General features: G+C 49.5%; 9 protein-coding genes across 9 annotated transcripts; 6 read left to right on the top strand and 3 right to left on the bottom strand.

Moving 5' to 3' along the window:
• Positions 1 to 491: 491 nt before the first annotated feature.
• On the top strand, positions 492 to 2,374 carry QC762_116540 (uncharacterized protein). The gene is made up of 2 exons (XM_062886073.1): positions 492 to 1,014; positions 1,077 to 2,374. The coding sequence occupies exons 1-2, from the start codon at positions 719 to 721 to the stop codon at positions 2,098 to 2,100; spliced, it is 1,320 nt and encodes a 439-aa protein (XP_062749115.1). The 5' UTR covers positions 492 to 718; the 3' UTR covers positions 2,101 to 2,374.
• Positions 2,375 to 2,892: 518 nt separating this feature from the next.
• Positions 2,893 to 3,927, top strand: QC762_116535 (uncharacterized protein; the record flags this gene model as incomplete). The annotated part of the gene is made up of 1 exon (XM_062886072.1): positions 2,893 to 3,927. One exon carries the CDS (start codon positions 2,893 to 2,895, stop codon positions 3,925 to 3,927), a length of 1,035 nt encoding a protein of 344 aa, XP_062749114.1.
• A 427-nt stretch (positions 3,928 to 4,354) lies between these two features.
• QC762_116532 (uncharacterized protein) lies at positions 4,355 to 5,041 on the top strand (the record flags this gene model as incomplete). The annotated part of the gene is made up of 2 exons (XM_062886071.1): positions 4,355 to 4,882; positions 4,937 to 5,041. 2 exons carry the CDS (start codon positions 4,355 to 4,357, stop codon positions 5,039 to 5,041), a joined length of 633 nt encoding a protein of 210 aa, XP_062749113.1.
• Positions 5,042 to 5,250: 209 nt separating this feature from the next.
• QC762_116530 (uncharacterized protein) lies at positions 5,251 to 6,695 on the top strand (the record flags this gene model as incomplete). The annotated part of the gene is made up of 4 exons (XM_062886070.1): positions 5,251 to 5,334; positions 5,392 to 6,033; positions 6,100 to 6,498; positions 6,558 to 6,695. 4 exons carry the CDS (start codon positions 5,251 to 5,253, stop codon positions 6,693 to 6,695), a joined length of 1,263 nt encoding a protein of 420 aa, XP_062749112.1.
• A 117-nt stretch (positions 6,696 to 6,812) lies between these two features.
• QC762_0015930 (uncharacterized protein) lies at positions 6,813 to 7,663 on the top strand (the record flags this gene model as incomplete). The annotated part of the gene is made up of 2 exons (XM_062883021.1): positions 6,813 to 6,951; positions 7,005 to 7,663. The coding sequence occupies 2 exons, from the start codon at positions 6,813 to 6,815 to the stop codon at positions 7,643 to 7,645; spliced, it is 780 nt and encodes a 259-aa protein (XP_062749111.1). The 3' UTR covers positions 7,646 to 7,663.
• Positions 7,664 to 9,279: 1,616 nt separating this feature from the next.
• Positions 9,280 to 9,887, top strand: QC762_0015920 (uncharacterized protein; the record flags this gene model as incomplete). The annotated part of the gene is made up of 2 exons (XM_062883020.1): positions 9,280 to 9,490; positions 9,559 to 9,887. 2 exons carry the CDS (start codon positions 9,280 to 9,282, stop codon positions 9,885 to 9,887), a joined length of 540 nt encoding a protein of 179 aa, XP_062749110.1.
• QC762_0015910 (uncharacterized protein) lies at positions 9,389 to 10,086 on the bottom strand (the record flags this gene model as incomplete). The annotated part of the gene is made up of 4 exons (XM_062883019.1): positions 9,389 to 9,394; positions 9,567 to 9,863; positions 9,921 to 9,968; positions 10,009 to 10,086. 4 exons carry the CDS (start codon positions 10,084 to 10,086, stop codon positions 9,389 to 9,391), a joined length of 429 nt encoding a protein of 142 aa, XP_062749109.1.
• A 280-nt stretch (positions 10,087 to 10,366) lies between these two features.
• On the bottom strand, positions 10,367 to 11,731 carry QC762_116520 (uncharacterized protein; the record flags this gene model as incomplete). The annotated part of the gene is made up of 1 exon (XM_062886069.1): positions 10,367 to 11,731. The coding sequence occupies one exon, from the start codon at positions 11,729 to 11,731 to the stop codon at positions 10,367 to 10,369; it is 1,365 nt and encodes a 454-aa protein (XP_062749108.1).
• A 982-nt stretch (positions 11,732 to 12,713) lies between these two features.
• Positions 12,714 to 15,361, bottom strand: QC762_116510 (uncharacterized protein). Its single transcript, XM_062886068.1, has 2 exons — positions 14,040 to 15,361; positions 12,714 to 13,979 (listed from the first exon to the last, which is right to left on the bottom strand). Exons 1-2 carry the CDS (start codon positions 14,592 to 14,594, stop codon positions 12,969 to 12,971), a joined length of 1,566 nt encoding a protein of 521 aa, XP_062749107.1. The 5' UTR covers positions 14,595 to 15,361; the 3' UTR covers positions 12,714 to 12,968.
• Between the last annotated feature and the right edge of the window lie 4,524 nt (positions 15,362 to 19,885).

Genomic DNA, 19,885 nt, shown 5'->3' with positions numbered 1-19,885 from the left:
TCACAATATGCCTTAAGTCTGTCGGAGGGTTATTGATATAAATTTAAAGCTTTTTTGTTACCATCAAATGTCTTCAGGTATCTTTGACTGCTCTGACACCTAACAGCTGAGGAATTTCCATTTTCCGTATAGTGATTGCCATTAGTTAGTATTTTTCAGCGCAACCAGCACATCATTATCTCTTGGCTTACCAAGGTACACAATAGTTGAACTGTGTGGCCAAGCCATAATGTAGCTGACCACGAACTCTAGGCATCTTGAAGCACAGAAGCAGGCCCGAACCGATCAAAGTGGACCGACAGTTACCGGCTGACGTTGCTGTTTCATGCGGGTTGGGCCGAAACACGGCCCCACCCCTACGGAGCAGGATCGGGGCGGATCTCCGTAACACCCGAGCCGTGAATAACCCTGTTTAGCCGTCGTAATAAAGCATCATATAAGTGGGCACTTGTTCTTCGCGGTGATCTGATTGTAATTGACGTGTGAGAATGGCGCAATTTTAGCTTTCTATTCGAAAGACAGAATTCAAAGCATTTGGACTTGGAAAAAAAGAAAGGGCATCAGCTTTTGAGTCACCCGGGCCTACTTCGGAGTTGAATCGGAGAATCTTGCGAATAAAAGTGGGACGCTCAAAGGGGGTTTGTTTGTTGACCGCTGCCGATTTCCGACTCACCGTGTTGCTTTATACCTTCCGAGTCATTTTCAACCAACAATCAAAATGCATGCTGTGAGGATATTTCCAGGCTGCAGCGGCAGCTTCACTGCACGCTCAGTGCTGATTAGGCAATTTCGTCAACGCACAATATCCTCCTTTCCCGCGGGTCAGTTGGTACGGCAATTCCGCCAGAATGCAACACCAAAAGATGCGGCGGCCGTTGTGGTTGGCGCCGGCCCCGCTGGGATTGCGGTTGTGGGAAATCTCCTGGAACAGATCAAAGACGATGGGAAAATTGTGTGGGTAGATGAGCAGTTCCAAGGGGGAAGAATCAATAAATTTTATCGCGAAGTGCCCGGGTAGGTCTACCTCTTATTCTCATCAAATGCTAGCTTGACTCATCAAACTAACTCAAAGTCAGTAACACTGCGGTAAAGCTCTTTGTTGACTATGCCGAAGCTTTGAAGCCATTTCAACACATTCTCAACACAGCACACAAACCAAATGCCATCACGGCCCTTGAGAAGCTCCCTCAAAGCGGGACCTGCTCTCTCAGCTACGCAGGCGATATGCTCAACTTACTCACTGCCGGGTTGAGGCAACACCCCCGAATCCATACCGTGGAGGGAAAAGCTAACTCGGCTCATCTCGACCCCCAGTCCAAACGCTGGACTCTCACCACGACCTCCGAATCATCATTAACCACAAGCCCACTGGTAGTCTACTGCACAGGCGCTTTCCCATCCACCACTCCCCTCCCACCCTCCAGTCCACCAACGATACCCCTCGACACAGCTCTCACCCCATCCATCCTATCCACCACCATCCCCCGCGACCAACCTTTCACCATCGGCGTAATAGGCGGCTCCCACTCTGCCATCCTGGTGCTGATGAACCTCTACAAACTCACAACCACAAGCCACCCATTACTCAAGATCAAATGGTTCACCCGTCACCCCACCCTCCGATATGCCGTCCAAAAAGACGGCTACATCCAATACGACAACACGGGCTTGAAGGGCAAAGCTGCAGAGTTTGGAAGAACACAACTTGACGGGGACGTGTTACTCAATAGCGACGCAGGCAAATTCATCACACGAATCGACTGCTCGGAAGGGAAAGAAAAGGAATGGGCATTGCTAGAGAAGGAGTTGAAAGATTGCCAAGGGGTGGTGCAGGCTGTAGGGTATATCCCAGCTCCCATTCCTGAGGTGAGGGTAGGGGATGGGAAAGAGGTCGTGAAGCTGGGGAAGGATGCGAGGACAGGGGCTTTCTATGCGGAGGATGGGGAAAAGAAGCCGATTGGGTTGTTTGGAGCGGGTATTGCATTCCCGGAGGAGGTTGATACGCCGGAGGGGGAGAGAGAGTATGCGGTGGGGATGTGGAAGTTTATGAAGTTTTTGAAGAGGGTTGTGCCGGAGTGGGTGGAAGGGAGCCGGGCTTAGAGCACGATGGTAATAACTTGTTTGTGATCCAACTATCTGAACAGGATGAACTTGAATGCGCGAAGAAGCAACTGTGTTGTGACGTGGAAGCAAAAAAAAAAATGAGCATTCGCTCTGGTGCCATTGACGGCACAGCCAGGAAATGAGGAGTTCATACCAGTCATGTAGCACAACGTCATGTCTCGAAGCCACAATTCTTGGAGCATAACATGAATTGGATTGTTCTTCTCTTATTGGCTAAAGATTATTATTCCTCAACACTGAGGCCTAGTGGGTGTGGGGGTAAAAATGCTACCCGCGTTATGGACAGAATAATAACAGGGGTGTGTTGGGATTTCTTTCTTGTCAGCCACTGACAGCTGTCGGGTCATCTCCATGAAGTGGGACCCCACGCTTTCAGAACCCAAAAACTGTTCCAACATGGAGCTTGAATGCCAATTGTCTGACTACCTAGCTGTCAATGCATGCATGCATTATGCATTTGAAAGCCGCCATTGGGGTGAGATCAAAACCTGGATGAACAGAAGGTTGCGTACGGGCTTCCGAATCTGACAGGGGAAAGGCGGATCTCCCGCCAGGACGGTCCCGAGTTACAATGATCTGATGGAACGATCATTCCATGGGCTGTAATCCTCCGCCTAATGGGTTTGTTATAGGTACGCTTTGCTCTTATATTGCATGCTTCTCGTCTGTTTTGGTCTTCTCGATCAAGTTATTTTCCCTCACGAACTCAGGTTGATGAGGTTTTATTCTTGCCGCTATTGAGTTGGCCGCATAGTTTTCGTCAGCAACATGACATCCTCAGACAGTCACGATGGGATGGCTTCCTCCCTGGTAGTAGAGCTCCATCCAAACGAAGAGCCAGAAAAGTCCATCAACATCGAATTTTCAAAGAGGAGCCAGAACCCAGGAATAAGCATCGATGCCGTTGCTGTTACTTCTGATGCTACCATCACCGGCAGGGCCACATCCGCTGAACAACAAGCCATGACAGAGTCCATCCGTATAACGGAGGACTCGGGCGTTGAAGCTTTAAGATGTCGGAATGAAATTACTCAGAGGTCGTCCGAGCCCATTGAGAAAGAACAGAAAAATTTCGAGTTGGGGCAACGTGGGGCCAGTGACAGCCAAGATCTCATCGGAGAAGGTTCGGCTTTGACAATCAACAGAGAGCTAGGGTTGGTTGAGGGCTACGAACTCGAGGTCTTACACGAACCAAGGCCTCCAAATATTCCCAAGGCAGACGTCGTCATTGTTAACGGGAGTGGACAAGCTTGGGAGGTTCCGTGGACTTTTCAAGAGAAAACACCCCACCCAACCCATCAAGCACCTGAAATGCCAAAGAGGGGAGTTTTGGACAACAGCAAGATGCTGCCTCGTGATATTGGTAGCTGGGGCCGGATAATGAACTTTCACTGGCCCTGGAACTTCCTTGCCGACATCTCCGATGACGAAGTCGACAACTTTCTCGCTAAAACAGCTGACAGACTTCTGACTCAACTACGGAAGATTCGCAAAGACAAATCCGCAAGCAGTGATTTCCTCGTCCTCATAGGAACTGGGTTTGGGTGTTGCATTATCCACAAGCTTATCGTTAACCTTCATTCGGTCGGCCCTTTGAAGCAGACTGTGCTGGATGAAATTGCCAGCATCGTGCTAGTGGATTCCCCAGATCCACGAGGTCCACCGAATTTGCTTGAAACTTTTAGTGACTTTTACCATACGATCTTGGAAAGAGAGCTGTTTACTGCTTCGCTTTATCAAGAGTTGTCGCCTGACGAGGTGTGTACTTTCTCGTCCAAGCCTACCTACCCCTTCGTGCGCTAACTTTGGCTAGGATCTGTTGGATTTCATCACTGACCTCTCCGACAGCGCCGTTCACTCACGCCCAAAGCGAGACTTGAGATCGGATGGAAGATTTCCTATGGATCAAAGTTATGAATATCTTGTCAACCGCATACGTTGTGGCCTCGTTCTTATATGTGTTTCTGACTGGATATCTGGAATCGAAGTGACTCCAGAGGCGGAACGGCCAGGGAAGAAAATAACATCGAAGAGGAAAAAGAAAAGGAGGCAACTGAGAAAAGACAGATCGATTGTTGACGGGTTCCTCGCCAAATTGATCGAGGAATGCACGGAAAGCGGGTTCCAGCTCGAATCAGCGACAGATCCCTTCGGCCTAACCGCGCTGCACCGAGCGGTCATGTCTGGCAATGAGCCAGCCGTCCAGCGGCTGGTTTCGGCATTCCCAAATATGGTCGACGTCGCGGATAAAGATGGCCGTATCCCGCTGCACATTGCAGTCATGAAAGCCTCTCGTACTGGCCAGCAAAAGTCAACATGGGAAGCGATTATCCAAAAGCTCGTCAGTACTTTGACACCCAGGCAAACAGCTGGCGCAAATCCTAAGGACCACCGAGGTTTCACACCATGGGACTATGCAGAGAGGGCGATGGGACAGCACAGAATGTGGCTGAAGAAGCTGAAGATTCATGACCTACGAACCGGAGCAACGGCAGCACAACATGAGAGGCTTGAGGCGTTGGTCGCTCCTCCGCAAGACTCAGACCAATATGTAGCTTGCCGTAAAGCAGAAGCCACATTGGTTCAATTCTACATCCAGGATTCCACTGGCGACAAAACCGAAAAGTTCGAAATGCAGCATCCGGATGTCTACAAAGTCCTCTACAACCCACAGCACCAAGCCCACATCATTTTTGATCGGAACAGAATACGGTCTCTCACATCGACTTGCCGGTGGATTCATCTACCGGCAACGAATGTAAGTGCTTGTGCCTCGGTTTGCAAGCCGTTGCTAACGATACCGCGATAATAGGAGAAATGGGCCCAGGTGAATACCTTCACTTGTTGTTTTTTTGTTGAGAGGGCTAGGACTGACCGTATTGGTTCAGGATCTTTTCACGAGCCTGAAAATCATTGACAGATCTATGCAGGATCGGCACCATCAGGGTATGGTTTCCGTGCACTTGTGACTTTACACTACCAATGATCACTGGCTTCTAGACTAACGATTGTTGAAAAAGGGGCCCAAATTTATGACAGATTCATGATGTCAGGCAGCCACGGATATACTCAGGTACAAATGAACTTGACACTTTATCCACATCTTGTGGTAGGTGCAAAGAAAATATGCTGACAGTCAGATCACAGGCGCTTGAAGGGAACCCAAACCAAGGCAGTCCCCACAGAGAAAGACGAGCCATAGCTTTATTCGTATGATAACATATCTCCGACCATGCAACACACAAATTCTCTAACACTGTAACAAAGATTCCGATACTCGGCTTTGGGACGCACAGTTCTCAGAAAAAACTGGCCGCATTAATGAAAGGAGAGTACCCTTCAATGAATCAACAAGAAACACGTTTCAGACGAGAAAAGTCTAGGACATTCACCAGAATGCGCCAAGAACCAACCGAAACCTTCATTGAGCCACCGGGAGAATCACTTATGACTCTGCTTCTCCGAGGGTATTTGAGGCCCAGAAGGAACGACACCTCACTTCACTGCCGACGTACTCTTGATCAGTTCACTTATCGTACCCTCGAGAGTACTCAGGAAAGGGATGACAATCAGGTTATGCTGAAGTGGAGTAGGAAACACCGCCAGGATATAAACTCCTCCAAATATCCTCTACTTATGGTAGACCAACTCTGGCTATGGATTCTGGACGACAAAGATAACACAGTTGTCACATGCTGTCTTGATTCCGACTCCGATCATCCGACAACGAACGATAGCCTTTTGTATCACATGCGAGCGAGGCTCAAGTCGAAAAACAGCCGTCCCCTCATTCAATCTGGGCTGGAATTGGCACATTTGATCATCAAGTGCAGCGTCACGTTTCTGCGCCGGCAGGGACCCCTGCATGCCTCACTTCAGGAAACATTTGAGACCAGTATAAACGAGGTTGTACGTCTTCGTCAAAACATCATCATAAGAGTGCGGAATTCCTGCTAACTGTATTTTTTTGACAAGTCCAATGAGCTATCACAGCAGTTCAAAAGCTTCCAGGAGCTGGTCAAAAGGCTTGACGCCAAGAAGATAACCCAGCGAGAGAAACTCAAACTTACCGACAAACTCTTTGAGCTTACCAAGGAAACTGCCCTTGTGTCTAACATCATGGATATCCAAAATGAACTCAAGACAATCAGGAGTGTTTTTCTCGCCCAACAAGAAGCCATCAGGCAGTTCCGAGAGCTGGCGCCCATGTTTTCCAGCTGTTCGACATCAGCTGAGACAAACCAGCCAAAGAAGAAGAAGGCTATGAGAAAACCTTTAGGGGAAAATCAAGTCAAGGATAATGTTAAGCTGATAAAGTCGAACATTGAGGCGGTGGATGAACTGGCTAGGGATGCCGAGAACATACACAGAGAGGTATGGGGAGGATCTCATCCGTGATTAATGTTTGTCGGACGTGACTAATCCTGAACTAGCTGAATAACCTGCTCGATCTCAAGCAGAAGCTTGCCAACGTCTGGGAGGCCAGATTTGCGCGGATTGGCACTGAACAGGCTCGTCGCCAGGGGAATGTATGTCATATTTTAATCCAGTTCAAGCTGTGCTACCAGTGATGGATAACTGATCTCGGCGGAATTAGATCACATTGGTGTTTACCCTTGTCACCCTTTTTTTCGTGAGTAGTCAAAAGTCTTTATTTCCGTCGCACATTTGGACAAATTTATTTGACAATGGACAACATCTTGCTGATTCCGCAGCTCCCCCTGTCTTTCATGGCAAGCGTACTGGCCATCCAGCTTGATATCTATCCCCACTCTGCCGAAACAGGAGAAGTTCTGTGGCCAGCTCGTCAAGCCTTTGGATACCTGAGTGAGTTTAAGTCGCCCCAGGTAATATCCCTCATTCGACTGACCCTCTTCTAGTTGGAATCTCATTTGCTGTAATCTTTCCGCTCATTTTCATCGCCTTCAGAGTCAACCCCATAGCAGGGTTCTTCTCAACCTACATCTGGGCCCAACCACGCGAGCCCGACGAAGAGCCAACCTACGTCCCACTTTCCCCTAAACTGAAAGATTTTCATACCCATATTCCTGGCCTACGGCGCTTATGGGAGTGGCGTAGGTATCTCTCTGCACAATCGGGGACCTCGTCCTCCAACACTGGAATGGTGTCCAGTGACCTCCAGGGTGAGAAGTGGAGTAGTGCTGTTGAGACAGACTACCCTCTTCATAGGTGGGGCTTAGGGCTGAGGAGGGTGTTCAGACGGAAGGCGATGGAGGATCTGGATGGTGGAAATGGTAAGCAGGGGAGTGAACATGGTGGGAAGTATGATGGTGATGACTTAGGACAGGTGGGGAACTATAAGCAGACCATGGCGTATGGTGCGATGAAGGAAACGGTGAAGGAGGTAAGAGGAGGCGACGATGAGGTGCAAGAAGAGAGTAAAGGGAAACTAAGAGGTGCTGTTGATGGGGTGACGGAGCGGATGAAAGCAAGCGTGTCGAGACGGCGGGTAGTTGCGAGGGTGGATTTGGAGAAGGGGGACTTGCGGCAGGATCACTGATGAATTTGGGGATACTGGGGATCAGGAAGATATGATGCGTTGAGTTGCAAGTGCCTGAAAGGATTCCACGGTGGTTTTTAACTTCTTCAAGTAAGAGTGGATGTGGGCATGTTTATTGCCCTGGCTGGCTTGTCCGGGAATTTTAGTTATTGAGGTCTATCAAGATTCTGTCATTATATGCGGTAGGTAAGCTCAAGATCGGGCAGTCTACCTGTGGGTGAGACTGAAGCTGCCTATTCCTTACCACAGCATACCACCATCGCAGCTCTCTTCCAGACAGTATGTCAGACGTGTGTTAAGGGCCTACGGCTGGGTACAGGCGTAGGGCACAGGCAAGAGATTGAATTGTCAGATCAAGAAAAGAAAAGGAAGATGAAATAAACTGCCCACGACGTCTTGTTATACCTGTCAAAGCCTCCGGACTTCCCCTACAAAACGTGCGAAATATCCATAAAAATTGTCCGAACCTCCTCGTATGTACTCGTATCTCCTTCAACCTCCTGCCTCCTCCGTCAATCGCTGGCCAAATAACTCTAACCCGAAAGGCATCCCATAACAACGTGCACGTGACTGGTGCTACTATAGTCCAAGCCTCTTGAAGGAAACACTCAGGGAAGAGAGAAAATACAAATTCACGTTCAGAAAATTGGGAGGCACGTTTGCAACCGAAACGGCAGAATTCCCTTCCTGTGTTGGCGAGCGGTCTGTATTGACTGGAGGTCGCACCCAAAGAACCTCGATTAGAATCCGACCAGGCAAAGCTTTTCCAATCAACTTGTTGATATTGCTTATCGAGGGGAGAAGCAGCCTAGTGTAGGACCATTTCTGGCGCAAAGGACATTGATGACGGATGCAGACAAAGTGTGTTAGGGTTAACCTCTGAGAGCTTAGCAGGCGCCATATAGCTTTCAGATCTCGTCTCAATATTCATCAAATTGTCCAATGGCTTTGTGGTCTTGAGCGTTCATCCCAGATAACCCGTGGTTTCCACATTAGGATGAAATTACCTGCAGTATGGCTGCAAGGAGCAATTACAACCGCACCTTCCCAAAGTCCTGCCTGCTTATTTGGCCTTGGGCCACACATTCCATTTTCTCTTGCCAAATCCGACAGCTTGAAAAAAAATTCTCGATCACTGTCCAGACTTTGCACCACAGCAAACCTTTCGACTGAGCTTTCTTCCCATGTCAACAGCCCTTTTACACCTGGGATGATCCTTTTCTCCGCCCAACTCCCCACCGTACACCCGACATTTCGTTTTCAATGGCGACCACCGGCCTTCTTGATCTCTAAGCTGTCGTGCCAGCCTTTGGGCATTGAACCCTCGTTCTGAGGTCTGCTGAGTTTAAGCAGTTCTTTGAGAATCCTTGATTTTCCCCGGCCAACCAGGGCCATGATGGTAACGCCATTGTACTCAATAACCTCGCGTTGCTGTTTCGTGCCCACCATTTCTTTCTCGAAATGCGAGGAGATCCCAAGTATGACAAGATAATCGGTGGGGCCCTTGGCAACGCGCCACTTTCTGGCGGATTCATTGCGATTCAACAAAATATGTTGAGCGACCGTGCTCAGTATCTTGCCGCACATGAAGGCCCTTCAATGCCCACCATCTCAATGATAGGCAGCAATATATAATGAAGCTGCTTGACGACATCGCAGGCGTGAAGAAGTTTCGGCCGAGCATTGGAGCTCAGGACAGACTTGCCGACACTCGAACAGACTGGGCAGCGTTTCTTGAAACGCTCAAAACTGATGGGAACATTGAGGGTAGTCATTCGGATAGTGACTCGGACTGCTACTACAGTCCCACCGCAAGTGACTCGGAGTCTGATCAGTCAGATGAGGGTAAGTAACTGTCCTCTAATGCTATCTTGATCCTGAACTGATCGCTAACACACTTTACCTCTGAGCAGAAACGAACCTTCGCTATGCCCGGTCTCCGAGGCGTCACAGAAAACCCATAGTGTATAACCCTGATGTTACAAAGCTCGCCGACGAGCTTGCTAGATACGCTCATGCAATTCAAAAGGCGTTTCATGACTTCGACGAGTCTGGTACCGTGTTGCCAGCACCATTTCGGGAGCTCTGCCAGGGCTTCAATTTCATTCAGCGTTGCACCAAACGCATCCAAGAGAGTTGCACCACTGTCGATGCAGCAACCACCAAGGTCGACCAGCATGTCGAGGATGCGGCATCTGTTGTCTCTGAAACAGACAGTCTGTTTTTGGATCAGTTAAATTGAGCTTTCCTGATTTTTTTGTTCCTGTATGCTTACCTTCTTGTACTCTGGGCGGTTGATGGAGAATGGTTGACTGACTCTAATCTAACTAGATAGGCCGAGGCTTTGAAGATCTTCTGCAAACCAAAACTCGAATTGGGCGTGCATGCGTCCTTTGGGAAATGCTGAAATAGCTTGCAAAGTGATGGCCAGGGTACGCCATGGTGTTGTTACATGAGTTCGCTAAGATGGATATATTGTAGAGTGCATCTGGGTATCAACAGCGTCATTTGGGAGAGAAGACAGATCTCGGATTTGTTGAATAGCATAGCGTGGGAAAGAATGGATTAATCGTCACATTATCAACTGTTAGTATATACAAAGTCAGATTCCAAGGGGGTAGTTGACTACTGACCGCGGCCTCGAGATGGAGCAAAGGGGTAATCAATGACAAAGGCTCAAGGCCTTATTTATACTTCAGCCACCACCTCCTAGCTACCACGTTATATATCACGGCTCTTGAATAGCCCTCTAAACTGGCGGACTAATTGCTTGGCACGGCTTTTAGAATTCAGTTTAGAGTTCGGCTTGGCCTGGCTCTGAAAGCGAGGTTCAGAGGGCCTATTTTTGAAAGAAAAGTTCACGCCCTTAGTGTCGTTCTCAGTCCTGTAAATCCACCAACCAACCACAGGCTGGATCGTGTCTCGCAGAGGTGTAACTCTACCAGAAGCTGGTGCAGGTGCAGAGTCGTCCACGCCAAATCGTTCGTTATATGTTATCCCTCGAATGCCCACCGATCCCGCTACCATCCGGCTGTGTATCTCATCACCGAAGTACACAATCTTAACCGGAACTGCAGCGAAGCCGTTAGGAATCTCCTCCGTCTTAGCATAGCCATATTTGACTCCGTCAAGGGTCATTCTGCTGGGCCAGTTGTTATCGCCATCGTACGTGCACTGGCCCAGCGAATCCCAGAAACAAAAGGCTGAGATCCAGCCGGTGAGGTCATCCGTCCCGCTATCGGACTCTCGATCTACGGAGCGGGCCCAGAAACTGAGCACATCCGGGTCTCTTGGGTTGTCGAAGCTGGCGATGAAGCGGCGGATGATGGGGCCAAGCAACAGGCCAAATGTTGTGGGCTCCTTGCCGAGACGGGGCAAACCATCGAGTCGTTTGAGAATCTTCTCGTAGTCCTCGCGCTCACCCAGAAGGGTAACGGAGGGCATACCACAGCACGTGTAACAGGTGTAAGCGAAGTATTCCTTTAGCCCGCCCATCATAAGGATGCTGCCAACCACGAGATCGTTGTCGGTAGTGGTGGTGAAGTTGGGGATGATCCACTGACGAAAGTCTGGGTCGAGCACATTCTCCTGGAGTAGGTGCGTCATCTTCTTGGCAAAGATGCCAAAGTCAACGTTCTCGAGACCACCGCCTTGATCATCCATCTCAATCGAAAGTTCCTTCTTGCCTTCGTGGGCTACAAATAGGGAGCGTAGAGCTTCGGCGTTCTTGTTCATGTAGAAACTGAGCTGTGTGAGAATGGCGAACCAGATGTCCTCGGGACGGAGGACAACATGGTGATGATAGCTGTACGCATGAACCATGGTGTTGACGAAGCCGTTATTGGAAGGCGAGACGAAGCTGTCGGCCAAGTCCTTATCGTCGAAGGCGAGGGAGCACTGGAGAATGCCTTTGCTCTGGCTATGCTCTTCGTGCGACACTCCAGCGAGGAGGGCACTCGAACTAGTCGCCTTCGGGTTCACGTACTGGGGCCCTGTCTCATTCTCACGTCGAAAGGAACTATCAACCTTGAGCTCTCGGTCCCACGCCTCGGGCCATGTGTTCCCGGTCTTGATTGTGACAGGCATGACGTCTACGGTCTATGTGCCAACTAGGTACGGTAGGTATGGGTGGAAACAACGGAGAAATAGCGCACTGAACCTCGCCTTTATATAGCAAGTGTCGGCGAGGTCTAATTGAGCGACGCAGTCAATCGAAGGAAGTTGCGATCTGGCACTGTCGAGGTTACGCGCCTTTGCTAGCACTAGGCAGCAGCATGCGGGGACAGGTCCACTATCTGGTCCCTAACCCTTGATCTCGGAGCAAGGTGCCTAGGTATGTCAATAAGAAATTTGCAGTTGAATTTCAACAAAAAGGGCCCCGTGGCGCAGTGGTCTTGAGTGTTTATCACATAGCATTCTATTGATAAAATTACCCGCAGTGCTTAGCGTTCTATATCTGCATGGTTCGAGTCCAATGTCTGTCACCTCTTGCGCGATGTTCCCCCCGAGCACCACTTTCATTTGATTCACTTTCATTTCTTTTTGATTATGACCATGTAAGTAGACAGGTACACGGTATCGGTTGCCTTGAGATGTTGGTATTTTTTTTTTTTGTTGTCGTTGAAGAATACAAGCAAACGCACCGCAGTAACCCCGTGCAAACGAAGGGCATCGTCAGCTCTCCTGGTAATAAACGGCTTTCTGGCGTGTGTAAACAGTCAAGATAAAGTTGCTCTGCGTTTGCAAACGGTACTTCAACAATCACAAGCGCCGAGTGTATCATTCAAGCCTCTAGATAACTAATGAAGTTTGCATGGTAAAAAAGAAAGCTTGGGCGGTGATGAAAAAGGATTGGGTAATGTTAAAACTTTTGAGGGTCGGGCTCAGATGAGGATAATCTGTCTGTCATGTAAGAGCTGTCTTAGTCATTTGTAGTACTGATTAACGTTACGGATATTAAGTTTTTCCATAGGTAATTGGGTACTTTCTCGCCGAGTCATATTCCTTTCTTCTGTGGGCTTTTTTCCCTGTTCACTAGGACTGCATCACTGCATCGATTTATGTCATGCAACAAATATCACCACATTAACACGAGACAAGTACCGTTATGCAGTATCCGAGGAAGCCAAACAGATAAAAAATGTATGAGTGACATATACGAGTCGCTTGTGTGACATTGCTATGCTCAACTAACAAAGTAAATCCAAATGATCGTGGCTACGGCATAAGATGAGCAATGTTGCTGCGCATGGTATCCCAAACAAACTAAAAAGAAAAAAACGCGAGCAAAACACACCTGTTTCATGAGTCACTATAATATCGCTTAGTTGGGAGTAGGAGTGGGAAGAGCCTCATCGTCCTCTTCATCTTCCACGTCAGTCTCAACGGGAGGCTCATCCTCCACGTCGGTGTCAGTGGGCTCAGCATCCACGGCAGTGGACACAGGTGTGGGCTCCTCATCCTCCTCGTCACCGCCGGGGAGAGTGAAAGTGGGAGTTGGGGTCTCAGTGGTGGCAGTGGGCTCCCCATCGTCCTCTTCTTCAGCAGGGAGGGTAGGTGTAGGAGTAGGTGTGGCAACAGCCGATGTCGTGGTTGGGGGAACAGTAGCATAGTACAGGTTCAACCGGTCAACAGCACCGCAGAGCTGTGTCGAGTCACCGGCGCACCGGAAAGTGCAATCGCTAGCAGGTGCCACCTCTCCGTAGAGGGTGTTGCCACAGAAGCATTCCCTGCCGAACTCGACACCAAAGAAGTTGAAGTCCTCGCAAATGGCGGCGCATGTCTCGACAGTCATGTTGTCGCTACGCTCCACGACATCGCGAAGGGAGCGGTCGCCAACCTGATCGGTCCAGCAGGCCTGGTAGTTGAAGCCGGGGACGCTGAGCGGGCTTTCCGGATCCGTGAGACACTGGGCGTTGGAGTAGACGTTCAACCTGTTGGCGTCGCCGCAGACCTGGTTGTAGTTGCCGGCGCAACGCATCGCGCACTCGGCCTGGGGAACCTCCTCGGCTGTTGGCTCCAGTGTGTCACCGCAGTAGCATTCTTCCGCAAATGAGACGCCAAAGTAATCATATCCGGAGCAGGAGGCCGCGCACTTCTCCAAGGTCATCTGTGAGTCGTAGGTGGTCTTGCCTCTGAGCGAACGCTGACCAACGGCATCGGTGAAGCAGCCAGTGTATTCGAAGTCGCCAACATTCTCAGGGGAAGGAAGAGGGGATCCCCAGACATTGATCCGGCCGCCGGCACCGCAGAGCTGAGAGTCGTCTCCGGAGCAAGGGAATGAGCAATCTGTTTCAGGGGCAGGGTTCTTTGGCTTGGAGTTTCCACACCAGCACTACAGAGACGAAGTCAGTGTTTAACTCTAATATTTATGCAGGGCAACGACAAGACTTACCTCTCTGCCATACTCGAGACCAAAGTAAGAATAGTTGGAACAGTGGGCAGCACACTTCTCAGCTGTCATATCACTGGCGCCCAGGAGGTTGTTAGGGAGCACACGGGGTCCCTCGTCAACAAAGCAACCGAGGTATGGTGTGCTCAGGGTGGCGGGGGCTCGGGGAACGTAGAGTCCGTTGGTGTAGAGGTCGACACGGTTACCGGCGCCACAATTCTGTGCTGGGTTGCCAGCGCACTGCATAGAGCACTGGGTATCACTGACGGGCTGGGCAGTGTAGGAGTTTCCGCAGTAGCACTCACGGCCAAATTCGAGAGCAAAGTACTTGTGCCTAAAGCAGAAGGACGCACAGCTCTCGACGGTCATGGCATCACTGGCGTAGGTAGAGGCGGACAGAAGACGTTGGCCATCGACGTTGCTGACGAAGCATCCATTGCGGGTTGACGAAGTGCCCTGGCGTTTGAAGACATTGCCGTGAGGGACGGCCTGAGAAGCGGCAATAAGGCAAAAGAGAGACACAGCCCGCAGGCCAGAAGATGAGCGAGTGGAAGCCATTGCTAGATTGTCTTGCACAGTTAACGAGAGGCAATGCGGTGCGGTGATGAAGAGAGCGCTGAGGGTCCGAGATTATTGATGATAGCAGGGAAGGGGCACTGCCCATTTATCTGTGTTGATCTTCCACCCTCATCGAACCTCTGTTGCTCTTGGGGGACTTGGCCGAGAAGCTGCAGGAGGGAAATTGGAGTTCGATAGTGTCGACTCCATCATCATTCAAGGTCAGGGGTCTGGGGCGCGCCACCTCGCGTGCCTTGCATTCTGTGGAGTCGGCGCCTCCCAGCGCCGCACATGACTGTGGAATGCAGCACAAAACCGGTCAATAAATCTGATTTCTATAATCTCTTCCTTACAGGTGGCGTTTATGCCAGAACTATTGGGGAAAATAAATTCGCGCTGGTCGTGCAGCAAAACTGTAGCTGCTGTGGGCTGGGCTCGGACGTCGTGGTCCCAAACGGGGATAGACGAGACGGAGCTGTGGATTCAGCTGGTGCTGGAGACTAGCCCTAGCCGGATTCGGAACGGGCGGACGAACTCGACCGGACCGTTGGGTCTAGGAATCTAGAAGAAATCGTAAGACAGAAAATTCCAGGCAGTCGGATTCTTCATGTGATGTGTCTTGCTGGAATGCCGGTGGGGGCCAGATGGAACTCTCATCTTCGAGGGATGATAGACCTGATCGGTGGTGTTTGACTCATCCCAAAGACAGCGACAAACACTGATAGAAAGTAAACATCGCCAACAAAACACAGGCTGAAACCTTGACAAGACACCTGTCACTGTCAAAGCTCCCCAAAAACGTGGGAAACCGAAACAAGCTTTTTTCTCGGACGAGCGACCGGTGCTGCCCCACAAAAGCAGCAATTGGGAGCTTCAATTGGCTGCAGTCCGCTAGCCCAGTGGGTCCCACAAACACGATGTCGTCCTTAATTGGACCGCAGGGACCCGCCATCTTGTGAGAGCCAGCTCCACTTTCCACTTCATCGAGAATTGGGCCAATCTTGTGATGCACACGATGCTACCATGATCCAGCCTTGGGAAAATCGGCTCGAAAGATCCTGCCGAGGCCTCGTCTGACTCTTTCTGCTAGTGTCTCGGCTTTGTGGCTTCTTTGGGTCTTCTGGATGTTCTATTCTTGTTCATCACATTCCTCAGCAATCATGTCTGGCCCAAGCACATGGTCGACGATCCAGATGACTCGATGTCTCAAATACCATCCTCGAAGAATGGGCCCAGAATCAGCAATGATCTGTATATACTAGTCAAATATGTTCCCTTGCCTCGTGTCGGGGATATGCTCTCGGCCTTCTGTTGGCCCAGGCCCTCAATCAATGTCTCGGTGCCTTCACCGAGTCTGAGGATTCATACCAGAACATCATGAAGAAAGCCAACTCGGAGCCTTATCAGTGACTTATGACTCGAGTAGGATCATTTGGAAGGTGAAGAAGTCTCATGAATGTGACTGAGGTCACCAGGAAGTTCTAGGGCAGTGCACTTGGTTTTCTCCCCGAGCCGACATTTTTGGGATTTCCTCACCGCCAGGTCTGCCAGGAATGAAAGTCGTAATAGTCTAGAACCTTGCTTCAAGTTCAAGTTTCTCCGACGATAGCCACGGCACTGGGGTTCCTTGCTTGACTCTTTGGGAAGCAAGCACTGGGTTAAATCGCGACACGCACATGCCACCTCCAGTAGGTGCGTCAGGAATGGGTAAGGGGTGTTGGGGAAGACTTTCGATGGAAGGACACGAAACAAATCAATAATGTTGGTTCTTTCAATCCAACATCTTTTCAGATCAATTCCTCGGCCATTCTCTCATTTATACTTTGAAAAAGTGCACCTGAGAATGTGGAACTGCTACCCTGAATAAACAAAGCAAGTGGGTAGGAATGTCTTGATTCTTCAGCCGAGCACATCTGAATTTAGTCAATTAAAAATTACAATAGCGCACCCAAGGGGTGCCAAGGTTGATTAAAGACGTGATTGTTTTGGTGCTTCTGTAACGGGGCTCCCGGTGCAGTGGCTTAGGTCGGGGGTGGTATCCCTTAATTGATAGGTGCTACATGGAGGGTTTGTTCTTTCGGTAGAGGCAGTAGTGACTCTCTGCGGGTGGAGCTCATCCTCAAACTCAGAGTACAGTACTTAAAATGAGATTTTGGGAGCAGTAATTCAACAAAATTAGCCTGATGGTGTAGTAGTTTGAGTGTTCCGCAATTAATCCCTAGTTTCTAGGTTGCGAGAAGTAAACCCGCAGTATCGGCCGGTATTGCCTTGGTTCAACCCAACACAAAATATTTTTTTTAGTAGGTAGCCCTTTTTTTATCCTTCCGTGATAAGCTATGGATCTTTGTCCCTTATGTATACCATCTTTTAAAGTTGAGAACCGGGTAATCTCCCCACCCATACTCTCAACGAAAAATATAATTGCGGCTCTCTAAACACACAGCAAAGCAAGACATACACATCTCCTGACTCTGATCTACAACATGACACAAGTCACCCAACATTATCGAGGTATTTATCACTGATCCTGATAGTATTATTGATGTTGGCTTTTCAGTCTTTGCATTGATTTTCAGGCCTGTTCCGGTACTTCTCTGCTCTTTGCCTTCCTTCGGCTCGCTTCATTATGTGTCTTACTCACCGCCCCCTTTGGCGGTATTATGTAGGACTAGCCCATCGGTGCCCATTTCCAGTAGAATTATCTGATTATTCTTCCATCTCTCCCACAGTTAATGAGAAAGATCAGTGCATCCATTCGGGTTTAAATCGATAGCTAGATGGGTGCTTGTTAAGGTTATCCACGAACCTCTGGTCTTATCTATCATGCATCGTGTTTAATTATCAGTGAGCGCCTGATATTTATAAATAGGTAATCAGAATACCTGTGATAGCCTACCTAAGTATTTTTCCAGACCCAATATGTATCTTCTAACTTACGTTTGAGTGTTACAACCTGCACCAGAAATGGATACAGACTGCAAGGCAGTACGCCAGAGGTGAATATGACAGGATAATCGAAGGTTGTGGCAAGCGTCTCAGACATGGGTTCACTGTCAACAACAGGTTGTTCTAACAAAGAGCTACTGAAAGTAGATTGTAGACAAATGAACTTGAATTGCTTGCATGAGGAATCAGATTCCTCGACACGGGGAGCGCCCGGCGCTCCCCCCTATTTATGTGAAGCTATCTACATATGTTTCTGAGGTATCCTTGTACCTTGCTCAGTGTGCTTGTATTGCTTGCTTTTGGTCGCGGCCAACAGACCATGGCCACCGCTAATAGACCATGGCCACCGCTAACAGACCATGGCCACCGCTAACAGACCATGAACTCCTTGCTAGTAAGACTCCTTTCTTTCTGACAGGTACCACCCAGTGGTTCCTGTACAGGGGTATTACGCTTGGGGCGTAACATTGAGCGATATTCCTCGCACGGAAATATCTCCAACCGTTTTGTGGCATGGCCGGTCCAGAGATGGTGCTACCCGTACTGCGATGGCTTACAAGCAGACAAATCGACACCAGAGGCAGCAAACCGGCATGTATTATGTGAGTGACACTTGAAGCACGACCCCAAGGACCCCATAACAGCAACCAAGAGCAACTGACGACAATGACCTTGGTGATGTGGCCCTCCATGGTTCTTTCCGTAGAGTTCAGCTTGTGTCGCCCTCCTCCTTCCTCTTTGCTTATCTCCCTTTGATCTTACTGGTTATCTCTGCCTTTCCACACATTTCTTCAATGGAATTAATGAAAAATCTTCTCTCCTATTTGCTTCCCATTCTTTTAACCACTTTCAAAGGAGAGGCCTTTTGTACTCCCTCACCACCCACGGCCTTCTGGTCCAATAGACCTTGTGCATCTTGCACAGTAAGTAATCCTCCAAGATGCACACGTGTTTTCTTAGCTCTCCGGCGCTTACTTAAAGCCTCGTTAGCCTTGCGAAGTGAAGCGTTCTCTGCACGAAGGAGAGCCAGTCTTCGATCTGGCGACCATATGCCTGCTTTAGCGGCCCAAAGCAGCCAACATTGAGTGGCTGGAGGTGGTGGGAAGAATGCGAAGACATACAGGGCGTAATGATGTTGTTCTCCTGGCGGTAGCGCTCGAATTCGGTTGAGTGGTGGCTTTCGTGGCCGTCGAGAATCAACAATTAGTATTTGCCTTTGTCCAGGGCGCCAGTGTGGTAGTCGAAGCGCTTGATCCATTCTAGGCCTACCGTATTAGTAGTCCAGCCATTGTCGGTAGTTGCGATGCGCCAGTCGGCCGGGAGGTTGCACTCGGTGTACCAGTTCGCGAGGTGGTACTGCGCAGCCAAGATGATGAAGGGAGGGATGGCCCAGCCGAGGGCATTGACTCCCTGGATTACCGTTGCCCATTCGCGGTTACCAGGCTGGGCGAGTTTCGCCTTGCTAAGGCCGTCCGAGGTCGTAACCACCATACCCGCGAAGATAATGCCCATCATAAACCCAGTCTCGTCGAAGTTGTAGATCATCCTCCACAATATCGTACTTGGCTATAATGTTCCGTGTGAGCGCAAACTACTCGGCCATGACCTTTAGATCCTCGCGATTGGCCCTCTGGTAGTTGTATCTACGCGTAAAATGCGTACAGAGCTTGTGGCTGGCGTTTGACAAAGTTGAGCGCCCAGAGCCTGCCAACAGGGGGCGCATCGCGGACGCGTAACAGTTAGTTGGCCATATCTTCCACACCACGCAATCTTTGTAGAAAATCTCGCGCAAATAGCTCAATAACGTATTGAAAAATGATATCCTCTTCTAATTGAGTAAGCTTCTTCGAATTGGGCGTGGTGTCGCGTCGTGCAGGCTTGCCAGCGCGTCGCCGCGAAAGAGCCATACGATCAATGTTGTAGATCTTAGCAGCGGCCCGTACACTTAGGATTTCGTTACTTTGAAGAGCTTCAAGGGCCAAATTTACCCTAGCTTCGTATAAGGTGGTAGGCATAGTTGGTTGTTGTCGAATGGTATGTTGTAGGTGGAGGGTCGCGTCGCGTCGAAAAAGTGGCTCACTCGCTAATATGGCTCACTCGCTTATAATGTATGTTATTTGCTTCATTTGACTGGATAATGGTTTTGGACTGCCACCGGACTACCACGTGTAATTCTAGGCTGTCGACGCCATGGTTCAAGTATATCTAGACCAGGGAACCCCCCCCTTTGGAGTCGAGAAATCTCCAGGACAGGACTAGCCAACTAGATTCTCAACATTCACCATGGGCCCCGCAACCAAACCCGTGAAGATCGTTGAGTGGCAAGGCAGACAGGTCCCTGTATG

The sequence above is a fragment of the Podospora pseudocomata genome (genome assembly GCF_035222375.1).
Source record: "Podospora pseudocomata strain CBS 415.72m chromosome 1 map unlocalized CBS415.72m_1, whole genome shotgun sequence".
NCBI classification, from domain to species: Eukaryota; Fungi; Ascomycota; class Sordariomycetes; order Sordariales; family Podosporaceae; genus Podospora; species Podospora pseudocomata.
Note: the sequence above shows the minus strand (reverse complement) of the source record. Positions and strands in the feature narration are given on the sequence as shown.